Genomic DNA, 14,840 nt, shown 5'->3' with positions numbered 1-14,840 from the left:
GGCTCGCGATTGTCCCGATCGCAAGGTTGGACAGCCGTGGCGTAACGACAACCGTTTCGGCGATCGTCCACAAGGCCGCATCGGTGGAGCTCCCGAGAACGAACTCGATGCCTTCTTATCCGAGATGGGCGGTGGGGGCGGACAGCCTCGCGGAGCCATCGAATACAACGCTGGTGGTGCTGGCGGCGACGGCTACGGCGAGGGCGAGCACAACCTGAAGCCTTGGGAACGAGGCCCAACCGGCGGCGCTGCACCCTGGGCGCGCAACGACAACCGCGGCGACCGTGCCGACAGCAACTCAGCTGCTCCCGCGCCCTGGGCTGGGGGTGGTGGCGCTGGTGCTGGTGCTGGTAACTCTTACGACCAGAGCGGCGGCTACGGCAACAGCGGCGCTGCACCTTGGGCACCAGCTGCACCAGCTGCTGGAGCTTCGTATGGCTACGGGAACTACGGAGCTGGGTACGATCCCAATGCTGCAGCGGCCGGCTATGGCGCTCCCGGATACGGTGCTCCAGGCTACGGCGCTCCTGCGGCGGCTGCTGCTGGCCCTCCTCCTGGTTTGGGTCCCCTTTTCCAGACTTACGGATCTGCTGGAAGCCCACCTCCCCCTCCACCTCCCCAATCGGGCTCAGTGCCTCCTCCCCCGCCTCCGGGCGATGCTCCTCCTCCCCCGCCTGGCGATGCTCCTCCCCCACCTCCTCCCCCACAGTGAATGCTTGCGAGCTTTGGTAGACGTAGCAATACCTGCGGTTTTGGTGGTTGGGTCTTTCTGATACAAAAGCAATCCTTACAATCTCACGTAACTCTCAAAGCGTAGCTTCTTGTCATGAGCAGGACAGCAAATAATCGAGTAGTTTGAGACCTTTTTGTTTGGCTGTAGGTAAGCATATTATTGGATACACCCAAACGCCGAACAATTTTCTTCTAGCAAGCATTGCCCTCTGGCGCCGCTTGGCGACACTGGAATCCTCGTAGCTTTTGACTATAGTTCTACCTCTCCATATCAATTTTTATCGCCGACTCCAGGCATCCACTTTCTCAAAGATGATGCGTGAGGTTTGAGTTAGATGCCTATTGAAGCTGCAAGCCCCAGTGACGTTATGTTGTGGGTGCCAAGACATCCCTGCGCATGAACACCGGGCACATGCGGACGATCTCCCCCACAAACCAAACATGCCGGCCTTCACACTAACCCACTGACGGCTCTTGCGCACTAGGCTCCTTTGTTTCTCACCTCTCTTAGATAATCTTGTAATACCCTCAGCACTTGTACCCCGCGACGAGCTCACTTCAGACCCTCACCTTGCAGGCAGTCGCTTGGACGACTGTGACACGCGAGCTTGCCGGCCATGGAGAGGATACGCGTTAGTAAGGCAAGTGGAAGAAGTACTTATACCAAGTGCGTACAGCTGACAGTACCAGGTCGAAGATGTATACCTTCTGCGCAGAGGCACACGCTTCGACGGCACCCTCCACCTGATGCCCCACCACATCGTTTTCAGCTACCTACCAAGCACGCCCGCCGACGCGCCGCCAGACGCGAAACCGGCCCGCCAGAAAGAAGTATGGATCACCTATCCAATGATCAACTACTGTTGTCTGAAGTCATGTCCACCCGTTATGCGCCAGCAGCCGTCGATCCGCATACGGTGCCGCGACTTCACCTTCTTCGCCTTCTTCTTCCCAGACGAGAAGAAAGCTCGCGACGTATACGATAGCATTCGCGCCCTGTCTTGTAAGATAGCGCGTCTGGACAAACTGCTAGCATTCAGCTACCAGCCGAAACCTCCGGAGGATCAGTTCAACAGTTGGGACATCTACGACGCACGACGAGAGTTCAAGCGCTTGGGGATAAGCCCCAAAGATACAGAGAAGGGCTGGCGTATATCTGAAATCAACGTTGAATACAAGGTACGGATTCGTAGTGCTGCCTAGAGGTGGATAGAGCGCAATCCTGATGAGAAGTACAGTACTCGAAGACATACCCCGCTCTCATCGCCGTACCTTCAAAAGTCTCAGACAGTGTTCTGCGGTACGCCGGCGCATACCGCTCGAGACAACGCATACCTGCCCTCGTCTACCGCCACCCGCTCAACAATTGCTCGATAACACGAAGCTCACAGCCCACGCCGGGTATCACGGGAAATCGCAACCCACAGGACGAAAGGCTTGTGGCAGCTATATGGGCTACAAATCGTGGCTGGAACCCTGCACCAACGCCGGACACTGCTCGGTCCACGGCCGATCTGACAATCGAGAACGATTCCAGCACTGAGAGCTCATTTGTGGGTGTAGTGGACGCTGAAGCTGCCAGCACGGGGAGGACTATCGTGGACGACCTGAGCGGATCTGCTGAGTCTGACGAGAACGGACCCAAGGTCTATGGCGCGCAACAACGAAACCTCATTGTCGATGCGCGACCGACTGTTAATGCATACGCGATGCAAGCTGTTGGACTGGGCTCCGAAAAGATGGATCACTATCCAGGTGCTGAAAAAGCGTACCTTGGAATCGACAACATCCACGTTATGCGGAAGTCGTTGAACACGGTTATCGATGCCTTGAAGGAGTCAGATCTGACATCGTTCCCACCTAATCAGCAGCTGTTGGCTAAGAGCGGCTGGGTCAAGCATACAGCAAACATCCTGGACGGCGTAGCACTGATTGCACGTAGGGTTGGCATCATGCATTCACACGCTCTCATCCACTGCTCAGACGGATGGGACCGCACAAGCCAGCTTAGCGCTCTGAGCCAAATACTGCTCGACCCTTACTACCGAACAATGGAGGGCTTCATTGTGCTTGTGGAGAAGGATTGGCTCTCATTCGGCCACATGTTCCGGCACCGGACTGGCTTCCTCAGTCACGAGAAGTGGTTTTCAATCGAGAATGAGCGCATCGAACGCAAGAACGATGGACAAGGTGGCGGTAACGCATTCGAGAATGCTCTACGTGGAGCAAAAGGCTTCTTCAATCGAGGTAACGAGTCCAGTGAGTCTTTGAACCAACTACCGGAGACGAACAGCACAGAGCACGTGGGAGATGTATCGGACGCGGCGACGACCAAGCCATCTAGCAAGATTGGCGCTGCTGAGGAACACCGTATTACCAAGGTCAACGAGCTGTCGCCGGTCTTCCATCAGTTTCTCGACTGCGTCTACCAACTCCAGTATCAGCATCCCACACGCTTCGAATTCAGCGAACGTTTCTTACGGCGTCTGCTTTACCACCTTCACTCGTGTCAGTACGGCACCTTCCTCTTCGACAATGAGAAGGAGCGTATGGAGGCTAGAGCAAAAGAGCGTACAAGGAGTGTATGGGACTACTTCCTCTGCCGTAAGCAAGAGTTTATGAACCCAAAATACGACCCTGAAATCGACGACTCGGTACGAGGCAAGGAGCATATGATCTTCCCACGCAAGGGTGAGGCTAGATGGTGGGCCGAGTGTTTTGGACGTACAGATGATGAGATGAACTTGTACGGTCCTCAGCTACCTCCAAGCCTCACATCTCAGACTAGCAATGTATCGAACGGTAGAAGCGGAGCAAATACACCACTACGGAATGAGGCTATCGTGACTGGCACCGAGACGGCCGAGAACGCAACTGGTGCAGGCACGACTGCTGATCTACCTCCCACACACGCCATAGGAGAACGCTCCAGTAGCGTCTCAGCAACTTCGCCAACACCATTCGATGCCGCAGCAGCATTGGGACAAGATCTCAAGCAAGGTCTTGTTGCCGGCATCGGAAGATTAGGTATCGGCAGCATCAGCCCCAGACCAAGCACAGACTCGAGCAGACCGTCAGCGAGACCGAGTACCGATTCGGGTGCACATCATGAGAAAGAGCGGAGTCGGAGCGGGAGTAAGGACAGAAGGGGGGAGGTCGAGGTGGAGATGCAATAGAGCAGTACTGGTGATGGCTGTTGGGCTGCGACAACGTCCCCCATGGCAACTACATGAGCAAAGCTCCACAAGCATGTCACCTTGAGGCATTACGAACGACGATACCCATATGAATTCTCAGGGAGACCAGGTCCTGGCAAGCCAATGACTTGAGTCTACGATGCATCTACGTGGTCCTCTCTGTTTGACTTGCATGCTTTACGAAGGCCGCATGGCCACGAGCACCTTCAAATTTATCGGCACTGTAAAGAGGTAATGAGTTACTCCTGATGATCATGCCCTTTTGCCGGATATCCAGCTTGCACCGCTAATTCAGGTACAACCATGGCACGTAGAGCGATTCCCGGTCATAGCAGTTGTCACTTCGACGAGACTTATTCCTCTGAAATGTCCTAACTCCTGTCAGGCCCTTGCGATCATGCTGGAGGTAAAGCATTTTGCGGCACTGAGCGCCATCAGTGACGCGCGGCCTCTGCATCCAAGTTTTGCCCAACACCACGTATTCATCACGTACTTGCAGCAACCTGACAACAAAATATGCCTGGAAGCCAGGGTTTTGGGCGAAGGGCAAAGTGGTGTGCGACAACAAGCTGGAACATCTGCATTCAAAAAACCAACTTGCCCTGTCAGCCTTTGTCATTGTTTTTCTCCAGATCTGATCAAACCGCAAGTCTTGTATCATATATACGCAACATCTTTGACAGTTAATCATGTACAATTGCACATTCCGCAACCACCGAGTCACGATTACCGGTTGCGGCACAGCTCCTGAAAGAGGCTCGATGTCTTATCAGGGTATGGATCCGCACTCTATATCTCACAGGTTAGGAAATGGTCTACCACGCCGGAGCTATTGGACCGACCTTGAGACCGAGGACTCTACCGGGCTCATCATAATTCCAAACTTCAAGTCTCAACTGGATATTCCCACTGGTTATGCCTCCCTTGTTCCGTTTCAAGTTTAAAACGTAGTGGAGTTGGGTATGCGCCACCCAAAGTGCATCTTGTCACATACGTGAATGCTATACAGTATCGACAATGAAGCATCTTGAGCTCAGTCGCCCTAAAAAAGCGGATGAAGCGCCATTTGAGGCCTTTGGATAATCCGCAAGCCAGTTACGCCACCCATTTCTGCCAGAAAATTGTGCATACGTGCGGACATGAAACAGAGACTTACAATTCGGAAATGCGTCACCGCCGCATACTGGATGGAGTTACACCTCGAGTCCTGGAAATAGACGACACAGCGCCACCGAACAATTGTAAACAAAAGAAATTGGTACGATTTGTACGGTACACATCTCCGAAGTGGCAGACTCGATGGTATTCAAATGTTGTCTTCCTGGATGCGAGAATACCAGCTTTGTGCGTTGGGCAGACTTTTCTCTACACTACAAAGGAGTGCATGATCCAATTCCGCCGAAGTATTGGTGTCCTTTCGATGATCGCGAATGGAGCGAAGTCGCTGGAGACTACTTGCTTCCACGGAGCGATAAGCGAGATTAGAACATGCATTTGGTTTGATGTATGAAGCTACTCTGCACAGTGTTTACATCAAACCAATGCCCAAATGGTGCGACATCATTACCAGCAAATTGAATTGAGAAAGATACTGAGTTTCACAAAGGAACATGGAAGATGTACATCCGTGGATTGATTGAAGCTCTTGCTGCCCATAGCGTCCCGTTACCTAGGTAGTTAGTGAGCTACCCTGCCCCACTCCTTTCGGCTCTTGCAATCGAATTATCGTTGCTCCCCCGTTTCTCCCAGCAATTCAATCCTTCTCCAAACAAGCTCTGCCCATGTACACTGTGTCATTTCCATTTTCCTGATCTTGCAAACGGTGCAGTCTGTTCAGCTTGCTCTTAACATCATGCCGTGGCCGAGCGGCACGCGCGCACCAAAGCCGCATCTCAACACCATTGACCTAATCATCAAACAACATGACGTCGACAATAGACGGAGGTAATGCATGACGCTAGCTTCCAGAGCACATCAAATGGTGCATCTTTGGCTTGCAAGCAACATGCGAACACCGCCAGAACGCATGACCAGTGCACCGCATTGCTGCACTGCCACGATTACTGCGAGAATGATGTCGATTCGTTAGGAACAAGCCACAAGCGTGCCATCACGGGAAAGGTCTTGGACCCCACGCTACCGCGCCAGTAATGCGCCCGCTGATGGCTTGGGGCGCAGCAGGAACTCCAGCACGAACTGACCGCTTCTCTGGTTTTAGAGCCAATCACTTCGCACCAGCCACAGTCGTGAACATGGGCTCGAAGTATGGCAGAAGAACAGCCACGACATTCATCGCTCCCATGCAGCAGGATGCGGCGCGTAGTGATTGCGATGTATGAATATGTAATGATGGCGGCTTCTTTGAAATCGCGCCTCATCACAAAGAGTTCGACACCTGAGGACTCGAACATTTTGCGACACCAAAACGTTCATTGATCGGCAACTCGGCTCCGCTCAAGCTCCAACATGATGTTATCGCCGAACAACATCCCATTCAAGGAGAACAGTCGAGCTTCGAGCACCCGGTCTATTGACTCCAGCTATGGCTCCTGCATATACGAAGACATCAAACATGGTACTATTGTAAGTATTGGTCATGGGCACTAGTAATTGCGATCATGAACTGAACACTGTCAGCTCGATGTACTTGACACTACTGTCGGCGGTCCAGCACAACAACAACAACAACGCCAACAAATCATCGAACTGGGCATCAGAGATGTTTCAGAGCTACAGCGCGGTGACTACGTCTTCATCAAGAAAGAAGAACGTAGTGACCCACCTGCCACACCGCACTTGAGTCTTTGTACCAATATCTCAAATCCCTCCTCACCCGAGCCTATTTCGCCAACGTCGCCAAGCGAGGTGAGACGTTCACATGCCAGAAGAACCACCAGCAAGCTCCCATCGCAGGCTATAAAGTGTCTCACGGCCTGGCTCGACGCAAATCGACATCATCCGTACCCATCCGCCGAAACAAAGCACGCGCTAGCAGAAGCATGCAGTATCACCCTTAAACAAGTCACCACATGGTTTACCAATACGCGCCAACGGCAACTCAAATCGCAAAAGAACAACGGGCGAGGCGGAATAGGTCATGACCAGACTCCTGCCCAAGCTTCAAGAAAGGGAAAGAAGAAGGATTATGGTCGTAGCAATGGCGCATCGCCAATTGAGGGATTTCTATCTCCGTCACGACTTTCGCCTTGCGCCTCAATTTCAGATTACTCCTCCGGGGAAGCAGACAATTGGCAATGCACGTTCTGCGGCGTCTCTCTTACAGCAAAGTCCTGGCGTCGACACGAAGAAACACAACACCATCCCAAATCTCAGTGGACCTGCCTTGCCTTCGGCCCCAGAGTTGCGCCCGCAAACATTTCTTCGACCATCTGCGCTTTCTGCGACCTCGAGAATCCCGATGACGACCATTTCCGACTCTTTCACCGCATCGGGGAGTGCATGTGCAAGCCTGAAAATGAGCGGACATTCGGTCGACCGGACCACCTTCAGCAACACGCAAGAAATTTTCACAAATGCGAGAAGCCCTTGTCCGAGCTGATACGAGACGCGTGGCGTAAGGATGGCCCTGGAATGACAGACAACAAGACCTGGACCTGTGGTTTCTGCCATGAGGTCCTTTCCACTTGGGACGCAAGAGCAACTCACATTGCCACTCACTTCAAGGCGGGGTTGACAATGACACACTGGCGCGAGAAGTGTGTGCCTCAGTCGACACTACCGCTGGAGCAGATCGAGCCTCATAAGTCAATTGCTCTGGAGGATCTTACTGCTATGGGCGCGACATTCGCAGGGCCTTCAAACTATCGATCCCCTCCCACAAGTCATGCTCACATCGACTCTGCGCAACATCAACCGCTGCCGACGCCTACAACCACGTTTATGTCCGTTCCCACCACCATCCCGGACATCAATATTGGCCCGTTCTGCATGTACGGCAACCCCATTGACACATTTGATCCAGTGTTAGCTCCAGCTTCAGGTCAAAACGTAGACACTGCGTCGGCGGATTTTGGGTTCGTTGGTGTTGATGAATTCGGCAATCCTGTATACGACTTCAGTCTATTTCACTCATGGTAGAGTCCCTGGCATACCTTTGGCGTTCATCATATACCCGGATATAGACTTTTATAGATCGTGTAGCTGGCATAGAACGGATACGAATAGAGTGGCATTCATGCACATGCACGTCCTTTAGCAGGTCTACATCGACAAAGTCATTCAATGAAGCAACAACAACGAAGCATGGGCCTTAGACGACCGCGCAATGCGAGTCCCGCCTTACACTAACACCTGTGGACCCCCATCGTCAGATTCCGCCTTGGGCAAAGTCCCCTCGGTCGACAGCCGTAGCCGTGCCTTATCCGCTAGCGCTGGTAGCGAAAACGCGCTTTCGGCTTAGAGCATGCACATGCACCGGAACGACGCTCATCAGTCGTACTAAACGTACAGTCTTGGCAGCAGCAACACTTCGTACATGGTCGTACGGGACACTTGGACTCCTCGCTTTGCCCTCGCTACCTCACTCCGCAGGTGAATTGCGAAACGTAAGAACCGATGCAATGACACAACACGACGAGGGGTTGTCCGAGTGATGGCGACGAGTGACACGGCAGTATGTTGCTACGGAACTAGGCATCGTGTAGAGGTGTGTGTGTGTAAGCTGTTGATACTAGAATCAAGGCTGGATTACCTAGCAGAATATCGGAAGCTGCACTTGGTGTGACGGTGATTCGGGTTCCAGACTGTGGGGAATGTGGGGCGGCTGACTCGTATCGCGGAGGAATCGACGGCAGGAGAATTGTACCGAGACGGAGAAAGCGTCACTGAGAAACGAAGTACTGGATCTGTGTATTTGATAGTAATCATTGAGCAGATGCTATATGGTCATGATATCGTAGCGCACTCAGTATGCTGAACAGGTATAGAAAGCCGAGAGAAACTGCTGCGCCTTTACGGCTTCAGCAAATCCTCATCCACCTCCCAATCATCCCAGCTGGGCTTGTCGTAGCCGTTGGTTCTCGAGGCACGCAAGAATCCATTCCAGTAGCCCCCAATATCGACGACAGGTCTGATCGTTCGGACCTCTGCATTGAAGCTCTTGCTGAAGCATGCCTGCATGTGTCGGGGTTCGAAGAGCTCGGGGTGTGTTCTTCTCATCGTTTTCAATGCTCGCTTGCCAACCTCGTCTACTGAGTCGTGGTGCCTCAGCTCAAAGAACTGAGCATCGTGCTCCTTTCTTAATTCGGCCATCATCTTGTCATCGTACAGACCGAGCTGCAGAAGGTAGATATCGTACTGGACGAGGGATGTGGTGCCAATATAGCTGCCGCCAAATTTTGCTCGATTAAAGAGGCCGACCATCACGGCAATGGTGCCCATACATCCAGTGCCGTAGTCGCTCATGGGAAAAGGTGGTACAACAGGCTCTTGCAAACCCATGGCATGACCCTGCGCCCAAGCAACACCCGAGACACAGTCTGCAATCTGCTGCCAGCCAGGTCGGTGAGCCCAAGGCCCAACGTGTCCAAAGCAGTTTTCAGCGGCATAAACAAATCCACGACCACGTCGCTTGGCAATATCTTGTAGTTGCAAGGGTCCATAGCCGAGGCGGTTGAGACTACCGGGTCGGTAGCCATCGAGGACGACATCTGCTGTTTTGAGCAATTTCTCGAACGCCTCGCGATCTTTTGCCTCCTTCAGGTTCAGGTCTACTGTGTGCTTACCAATGTTGGCATCAACCTGGAAGAATGGAACGTCCGAGAGATGAGGTGCTGTGACCTTGATTACTTCGGCTCCGTACTCGGCGAGTCCACGACCCATGGCTGGGCCTGCAATGATTCTGCAGAGCTCGAGGACTCTGATTCCAGCGAGAATCTGGGGCTTTGGTGCGGCTGATGGCGTGAAGGGCAATGGTGTAAGTGGCGTCTCAGTCTCTAATGTCTCGACTTTCCATGGCGGTTGCTGTAGGAGTGTCTGACCATGCTCTGTTGCCCTGAAATCCTCCCACTTCAAACAAGTCACGCCTGCTTGCTTAATCTGGGCGTTCATCTCCTCAAGTTGATCGACAGTGAACTGCTTGACGTGGTCCTCGATAACCTTGATGCACTCATGGTATTCGGTGAGATCGGGGCGGTGGCCTTCTAGACCAACCATGTTTAGTGCTTTGGTCGCCTCCAGGGAGCCATGGAGGTGGAAGTACTCCCCAGCATTCTTGGTCTCGTACAGGTTTGCTGAAAGTCTGCGGTACTGAATATCCTGTGCTTGTAGCAGATCGGTATCTGTACAATTAGCTGATTGCAGCGAGACAACACGCTGGATCTGACCTACTTTTCAAGAGCTTCTTCACCTTTGGGTTCGCCTTATCCATACCACCAACAGTGGCCAGATACGTCGAGAACAAGAACGCTGTGGCCCTCTCTAGATCGACATCGATGCTTCGTGTAGATAGTCCATCTTTGAGATCGGCGATGGCGGAAGCAACGCCTGCCTCGACTGCCTTCAGTGCTGTGATAGCCTCTGTTTGCTTGAGCGGACTAGGAAAGTATGGGCTGCCAGTGTTGGCCGTTGAGAAATGGATTCTCGAGATGTGCGGCAGAGCTTCTCGTGGGAGATGGTCCTTTGCTTTTGCCAGCAATTGCTCGAGAGCTGACTTTGTGCCGTCAAGCAGGTTGAAGAGTTCTGTGGTTCCGTTGGTTCCGTTGGCATCAGATCCAAGATAAGGTGTCATGATCTCAGCCAATTGATATTAGTGAAGCACTGAAAGTCAAGTCAAGGAAACGAGAGCTTAGTAGGTGTTAAAGAGAGGGCACCCGGACTCGCTTTGGCGTGAGGGAAGCCGTTGCGAGCTTTCCGACGCTTTTACTTAGCGGAGGATGAACATGCATTTAGCGGTAAGGCGCTTCGGATGCTAGCCGCACCCTGCGTGCAACGGCTGCACACAAGTGTCCGGTCAGGCTCGCTCTGCGACGTGGTGAGGTGTCTGGATCACCCGACCTCGGCAGGAGCGTGCACGGGCCCAGGTCCCAGCTGCCCAGGATGCGGTTCACGACCACAAAGACGCCTGCCTGCGTTTGTCTCTGGCATCGACGATTCGCCTAACGCAGCAAGCTCGGTCAGGGTTGCAGTACCCCTCTTCGTCATCTTTGAGGGGAAGGTACGCGTTACGGGGCTGCTTGTGCGATCTTTCTGCCCTACTCAATTCGTCGTCCCTCATCCGACACTCACTTCATCCATCCGAAGCATCGTCCAGCATCAAAAATTCACGTGATGATCGTGTAAGGTTCGCATGCTCATAGCCGCGGACCAATGACGCGCCCCAAGGTACCTCCTGGTCAGTTCGCGCGTCCTCGGTGCAATTGCTGAATAGATACTGAGATGGTTGTCTGCAGAACAGCGGCAACGTACTGCCCAGGCGTGCGACAGCTGCAAGAGGAGAAAACAGAAGGTAAGCAGAGCCGTCACCACCCCTGCACTGCAGCCTCGCTACGCGATCGCATCCTTTCGCGAATGGCTCATTACCGTGCTCTCAATTGAAGCCCGAGTCTCCGTTCGCGTTCCTCAAGTTCGTCAACTGCAGAATGTGTTGTTGTTGAGGGCACCGGCCCAAAGTCGAATGTCACTGCAAAGTGGGTCCAAGCTGACACCCCGACAAGTGCAACGGTCTTTGTCCATGCAACACCTGCGAAAAGGTACGTACATTAAGAACATCATGTGCCACACCATTGGGGCGCGGCTTTTGCCCTGCGGAGGCTGACACGTGTTTTGTCGGCTTCGTCACTGTGGTTCCTTTCCCACCCTTCACAGACGCTTACAACAGCAGCGAAACTTCAGTTGCATCTATGCTGATCGCGAGCCTGGCTCCCCTAACGATGGCGGCCCGCCAGCTAAGAGGCGAGCGGTCGGCGACGGAGAACTTGATAGCCCATACGCTGACGACAACTCCATGTCAAACACCCCCAGCAACGGTAATCATCAACCTTCGCCCCTAGCTCCGGTGAGGCGAAAGTCTTCTGCTGCCAATCGTCCAAATTCAAAAGCACAGGATGGGCGCTTGCATCCCCTGAAAAATGAGACGCCATTCAAATCTTCTGGGGCTCGACCAAGCGTCGAGATTGGCGCTTTCCATCAGCTCCCAACCAGCAATGCCAATGGCGAGCATTTGCCAGCCCGTTCGCGAGGAACAACCGTTGGAAGCGGACCTGAGGAAGAAGCGATCATCTACAGTCAAAGTCGAATGTTGCAGGACCCGACTGGCAGAGTTCTCTACATCGGGGACTCGGCGACTCTGTCATTCCTTCAACTTCTACGCATGATGGTGGAGACTGTGACAGGAGACTCAGCATTTACCAACGATCCTCGACGGCATAAGATAGTCGAAGGACAGTACTCACTACCACCTGGCTACAGGCATACTCATCTGCTTCCTGACATGCAGACTGCTCGTGTGCTTGCAGATGCTTTCTTTATCAACACTCACGGACTACTACAAGTCTTGGACCGTGATCGATTCCTGGAAGAAATGGAGGGATGTTATGCTGACCCGTTCCAAGTCCAGCCTCCATGGCTCTGCCTCTTGAACATGGTCTTTGCCATTGGACTCACTATGGCAACCCCCCTGTCCGGAAGTCCTGAGGCTCTCATGATTGACAAGCTACGCAGTGAGCATCTTGATCGAGCAGAGGTGTTCTATTTGAATGCGAAATCGTTGAACGACCCTATGAACGGGCTCGAAGACCAGGACTTTTGGTCTGTGCAAGCGTTGTTGCTCATGTCCGTCTACATGCTTGCGAAATCCAAGCGGAACACGGCATTTGCTCTGCTCGGTATGGCAGCTCGCTCTGCACACGCACTCGGGCTGCACCGAGAAGAAACGATGGTGATATTCAGTGCAGTGGAGCAGACACAACGGAAAAACATGTGGAGATCGATCTTCGTCGTTGACCGACTGCTCTCCTGCTCGCTTGGCCGACCTACCGCGATCTCGGAAGACGACTGCTCAGGGGATGCGCTCCATTCATCTGACCCGCCACTGGAGCAGCCGTTCATGATCAACCCGGCGCCTGGCTTCAACGAGACGGGACCATGTGCTCTAGATGCTGCGGTACGCAGCTGCTCGGTGATAGGCGTTATTCTGCGCAAAGTGTACCAGCAACGCAAGATCAGTACACGTCTGGCGCAAGAGATTGCCGACATCTGTAAATCGTGGCCGCGGGCTCTGCCTTCGATCTTGCATTGGAGACAAGCAGCGAGCGCATCACCCAGTCAAGGTGTGGCGATACTACACGTCAATTTGTTCTACTGCCACTCGATCATTCTGCTGACGCGACCGTTCTTTCTCTATATCCTTAATTTGGAAACACAACGTCACGTCAATCAAACACAGCCCAGGATCAGAGGACCGAGGCCATACCTTCGCATGGAGAAGTTCAGCGAAGCGTGTGTCATCGCATCAACACACACGATTCTCCTTGTACACAATGCGTTTGATGCTGGGTACTTGTCGCGACGAAATCCTGCAGTCATCTACTTCCTTTTTGCAGCTACGCTGGTTATACTTGCTAACGAGTTCGCCGGGCTATACCGGGTAGATGCGTCGGACACGTGTATCCTGAACGCAGTCAACATCATGAACTACTGTGCTGAGAGCGATCAACAGGCCAGCCGCCTTGTCTATATTCTCAGCACTTTTCGTGACGTTGTAGCCCAGCAACGCGTGCGTCGCAAGCAGAGTCAAGCCGACAACATCAGCCTGCCCAGCATATCCTCACAACTCTACGGGGCTGCTGCACCCACTCAGCAAAATGCACATGTCCCGAATGCGAATCTCGCGGACTCGACAGATGGTATGAATGCAACACCGCGACTTCACCAAGTCCCTATCCACATCTACCCCGGCATGCAGACAGCACCTCTCGATGCCAGCCCGGCGGCTTTCCAGCCGCCGCACCTTGGGCACGCCAACTCGGTTCCGAACGTGAAGCAGCTCTCGCCGCGGCAAACGGATTTCTCTGTACATCTGAGTCCGATGCATGAGCCGCCCAACAGTGGACCCGACTCGGAGTCGTACAATACTGGAGTGTCGGCGCTGAACACGCCATCTATGGCTCCGAGTCTGAGCACGATTCTCGACCTGAGCGCTCTTGACAGCACGCGGGTGCCTAGCCTGCATAGTGAAGAGAGTGGGCTGGATGAACACATTGATTTTGATGCTTTGTGGGCGTGGCCGAGCAACACGCCGGCAATGGGGAGTCCGCGGCCTGGAGGGGATGGAGGGCTTCACGCTGCGGGACAGGGGGTCGGAGGTGTGGGAGAAGGTGTGCCTGTGCCGCTGTTTGGAGTCAGCCATGAAGGAGCCGAGAGAGCGGAGTAGGGCATCTTACAAGAGTTGTGACAGCAGGAGGGTAATGATATATGATCAAGACGGGATGAATGGGAGTAAATGTGGTGTTGTTGTTGTTGTGTTGCGGAGTTGGACAAGCGGGTTGTTTCAATCGATGCGGCGTTTCTGCTCCTCAAAGTCGGTGTATGCAGCTCCTTGACGTGATGGACTCGCGGGGTATTTCCAATCAACGCCGCGCTCCTGCTCTCAGACTCGGTTTATGCAGGTCTCGCAGTCTATTCGCGCCACTCCTTGGCGCACTTTGTGCACTTGTAGAAAGCAGTCATGGGCTCGTCGGCGCTGCGAATCTGCAGCTGGTACCAGTAGGCCTGGTCATTGCGGCACTTTTCGTTGGGGCATTGGACTGGGATCGTCAGCATGCGAAGACAGTCATGGTAAGGAGAGTAATGGTAAGGAGAGTCATGGTAAGAAGAGTAATGGAAGGGAGAGTCATGGTAAGGAGAGTCATGGAAGGGAGAGTAACGGTGAGAAGAGTAACGGAAGGGAGAGAA

General features: G+C 53.3%; 5 protein-coding genes across 5 annotated transcripts in view; 3 read left to right on the top strand and 2 right to left on the bottom strand.

Annotated features, from left to right (window-relative positions):
- Positions 1-1,349: 1,349 nt before the first annotated feature.
- Positions 1,350-3,908, top strand: M421DRAFT_103113 (phosphatases II; the record flags this gene model as incomplete). Its single annotated transcript, XM_033586875.1, has 3 exons — positions 1,350-1,373; positions 1,423-1,911; positions 1,971-3,908. The coding sequence occupies 3 exons, from the start codon at positions 1,350-1,352 to the stop codon at positions 3,906-3,908; spliced, it is 2,451 nt and encodes an 816-aa protein (XP_033445835.1).
- A 2,487-nt stretch (positions 3,909-6,395) lies between these two features.
- M421DRAFT_94659 (uncharacterized protein) lies at positions 6,396-8,027 on the top strand (the record flags this gene model as incomplete). Its single annotated transcript, XM_033598223.1, has 2 exons — positions 6,396-6,512; positions 6,567-8,027. 2 exons carry the CDS (start codon positions 6,396-6,398, stop codon positions 8,025-8,027), a joined length of 1,578 nt encoding a protein of 525 aa, XP_033445834.1.
- Positions 8,028-8,788: 761 nt separating this feature from the next.
- Positions 8,789-10,904, bottom strand: M421DRAFT_423672 (CoA-transferase family III). The gene is made up of 2 exons (XM_033593538.1): positions 10,278-10,904; positions 8,789-10,228 (listed from the first exon to the last, which is right to left on the bottom strand). Exons 1-2 carry the CDS (start codon positions 10,675-10,677, stop codon positions 8,901-8,903), a joined length of 1,728 nt encoding a protein of 575 aa, XP_033445833.1. The 5' UTR covers positions 10,678-10,904; the 3' UTR covers positions 8,789-8,900.
- A 351-nt stretch (positions 10,905-11,255) lies between these two features.
- On the top strand, positions 11,256-14,319 carry M421DRAFT_69655 (uncharacterized protein; the record flags this gene model as incomplete). The annotated part of the gene is made up of 4 exons (XM_033596629.1): positions 11,256-11,280; positions 11,339-11,394; positions 11,603-11,638; positions 11,770-14,319. 4 exons carry the CDS (start codon positions 11,256-11,258, stop codon positions 14,317-14,319), a joined length of 2,667 nt encoding a protein of 888 aa, XP_033445832.1.
- M421DRAFT_423669 (uncharacterized protein) overlaps positions 14,216-14,840 on the bottom strand; it is a 1,363-nt gene continuing 738 nt past the window's right edge. The window contains exon 3 of the mRNA XM_033593537.1: positions 14,216-14,692. Coding sequence (XP_033445831.1) covers positions 14,565-14,692 — 128 coding nt within the window. The 3' untranslated portion in view covers positions 14,216-14,564. The remainder of the gene's footprint in view (positions 14,693-14,840) is intronic.

This window comes from Didymella exigua (genome assembly GCF_010094145.1).
Source record: "Didymella exigua CBS 183.55 unplaced genomic scaffold M421scaffold_28, whole genome shotgun sequence".
Taxonomy (NCBI): domain Eukaryota; kingdom Fungi; phylum Ascomycota; class Dothideomycetes; order Pleosporales; family Didymellaceae; genus Didymella; species Didymella exigua.
This window is presented reverse-complemented; position numbering and strand designations above follow the sequence as displayed.

Excerpts from the sequence above, each read along its gene's own strand:
- M421DRAFT_423672 (XM_033593538.1), bottom strand. The coding sequence starts at position 10,677 with ATGACACCTTATCTTGGATCTGATGCCAACGGAACCAACGGAACCACA. Across the intron at positions 10,229-10,277 it reads GGTGAAGAAGCTCTTGAAAA|ATACCGATCTGCTACAAGCA; the intron begins GTAGGTCAGATC and ends CTAATTGTACAG.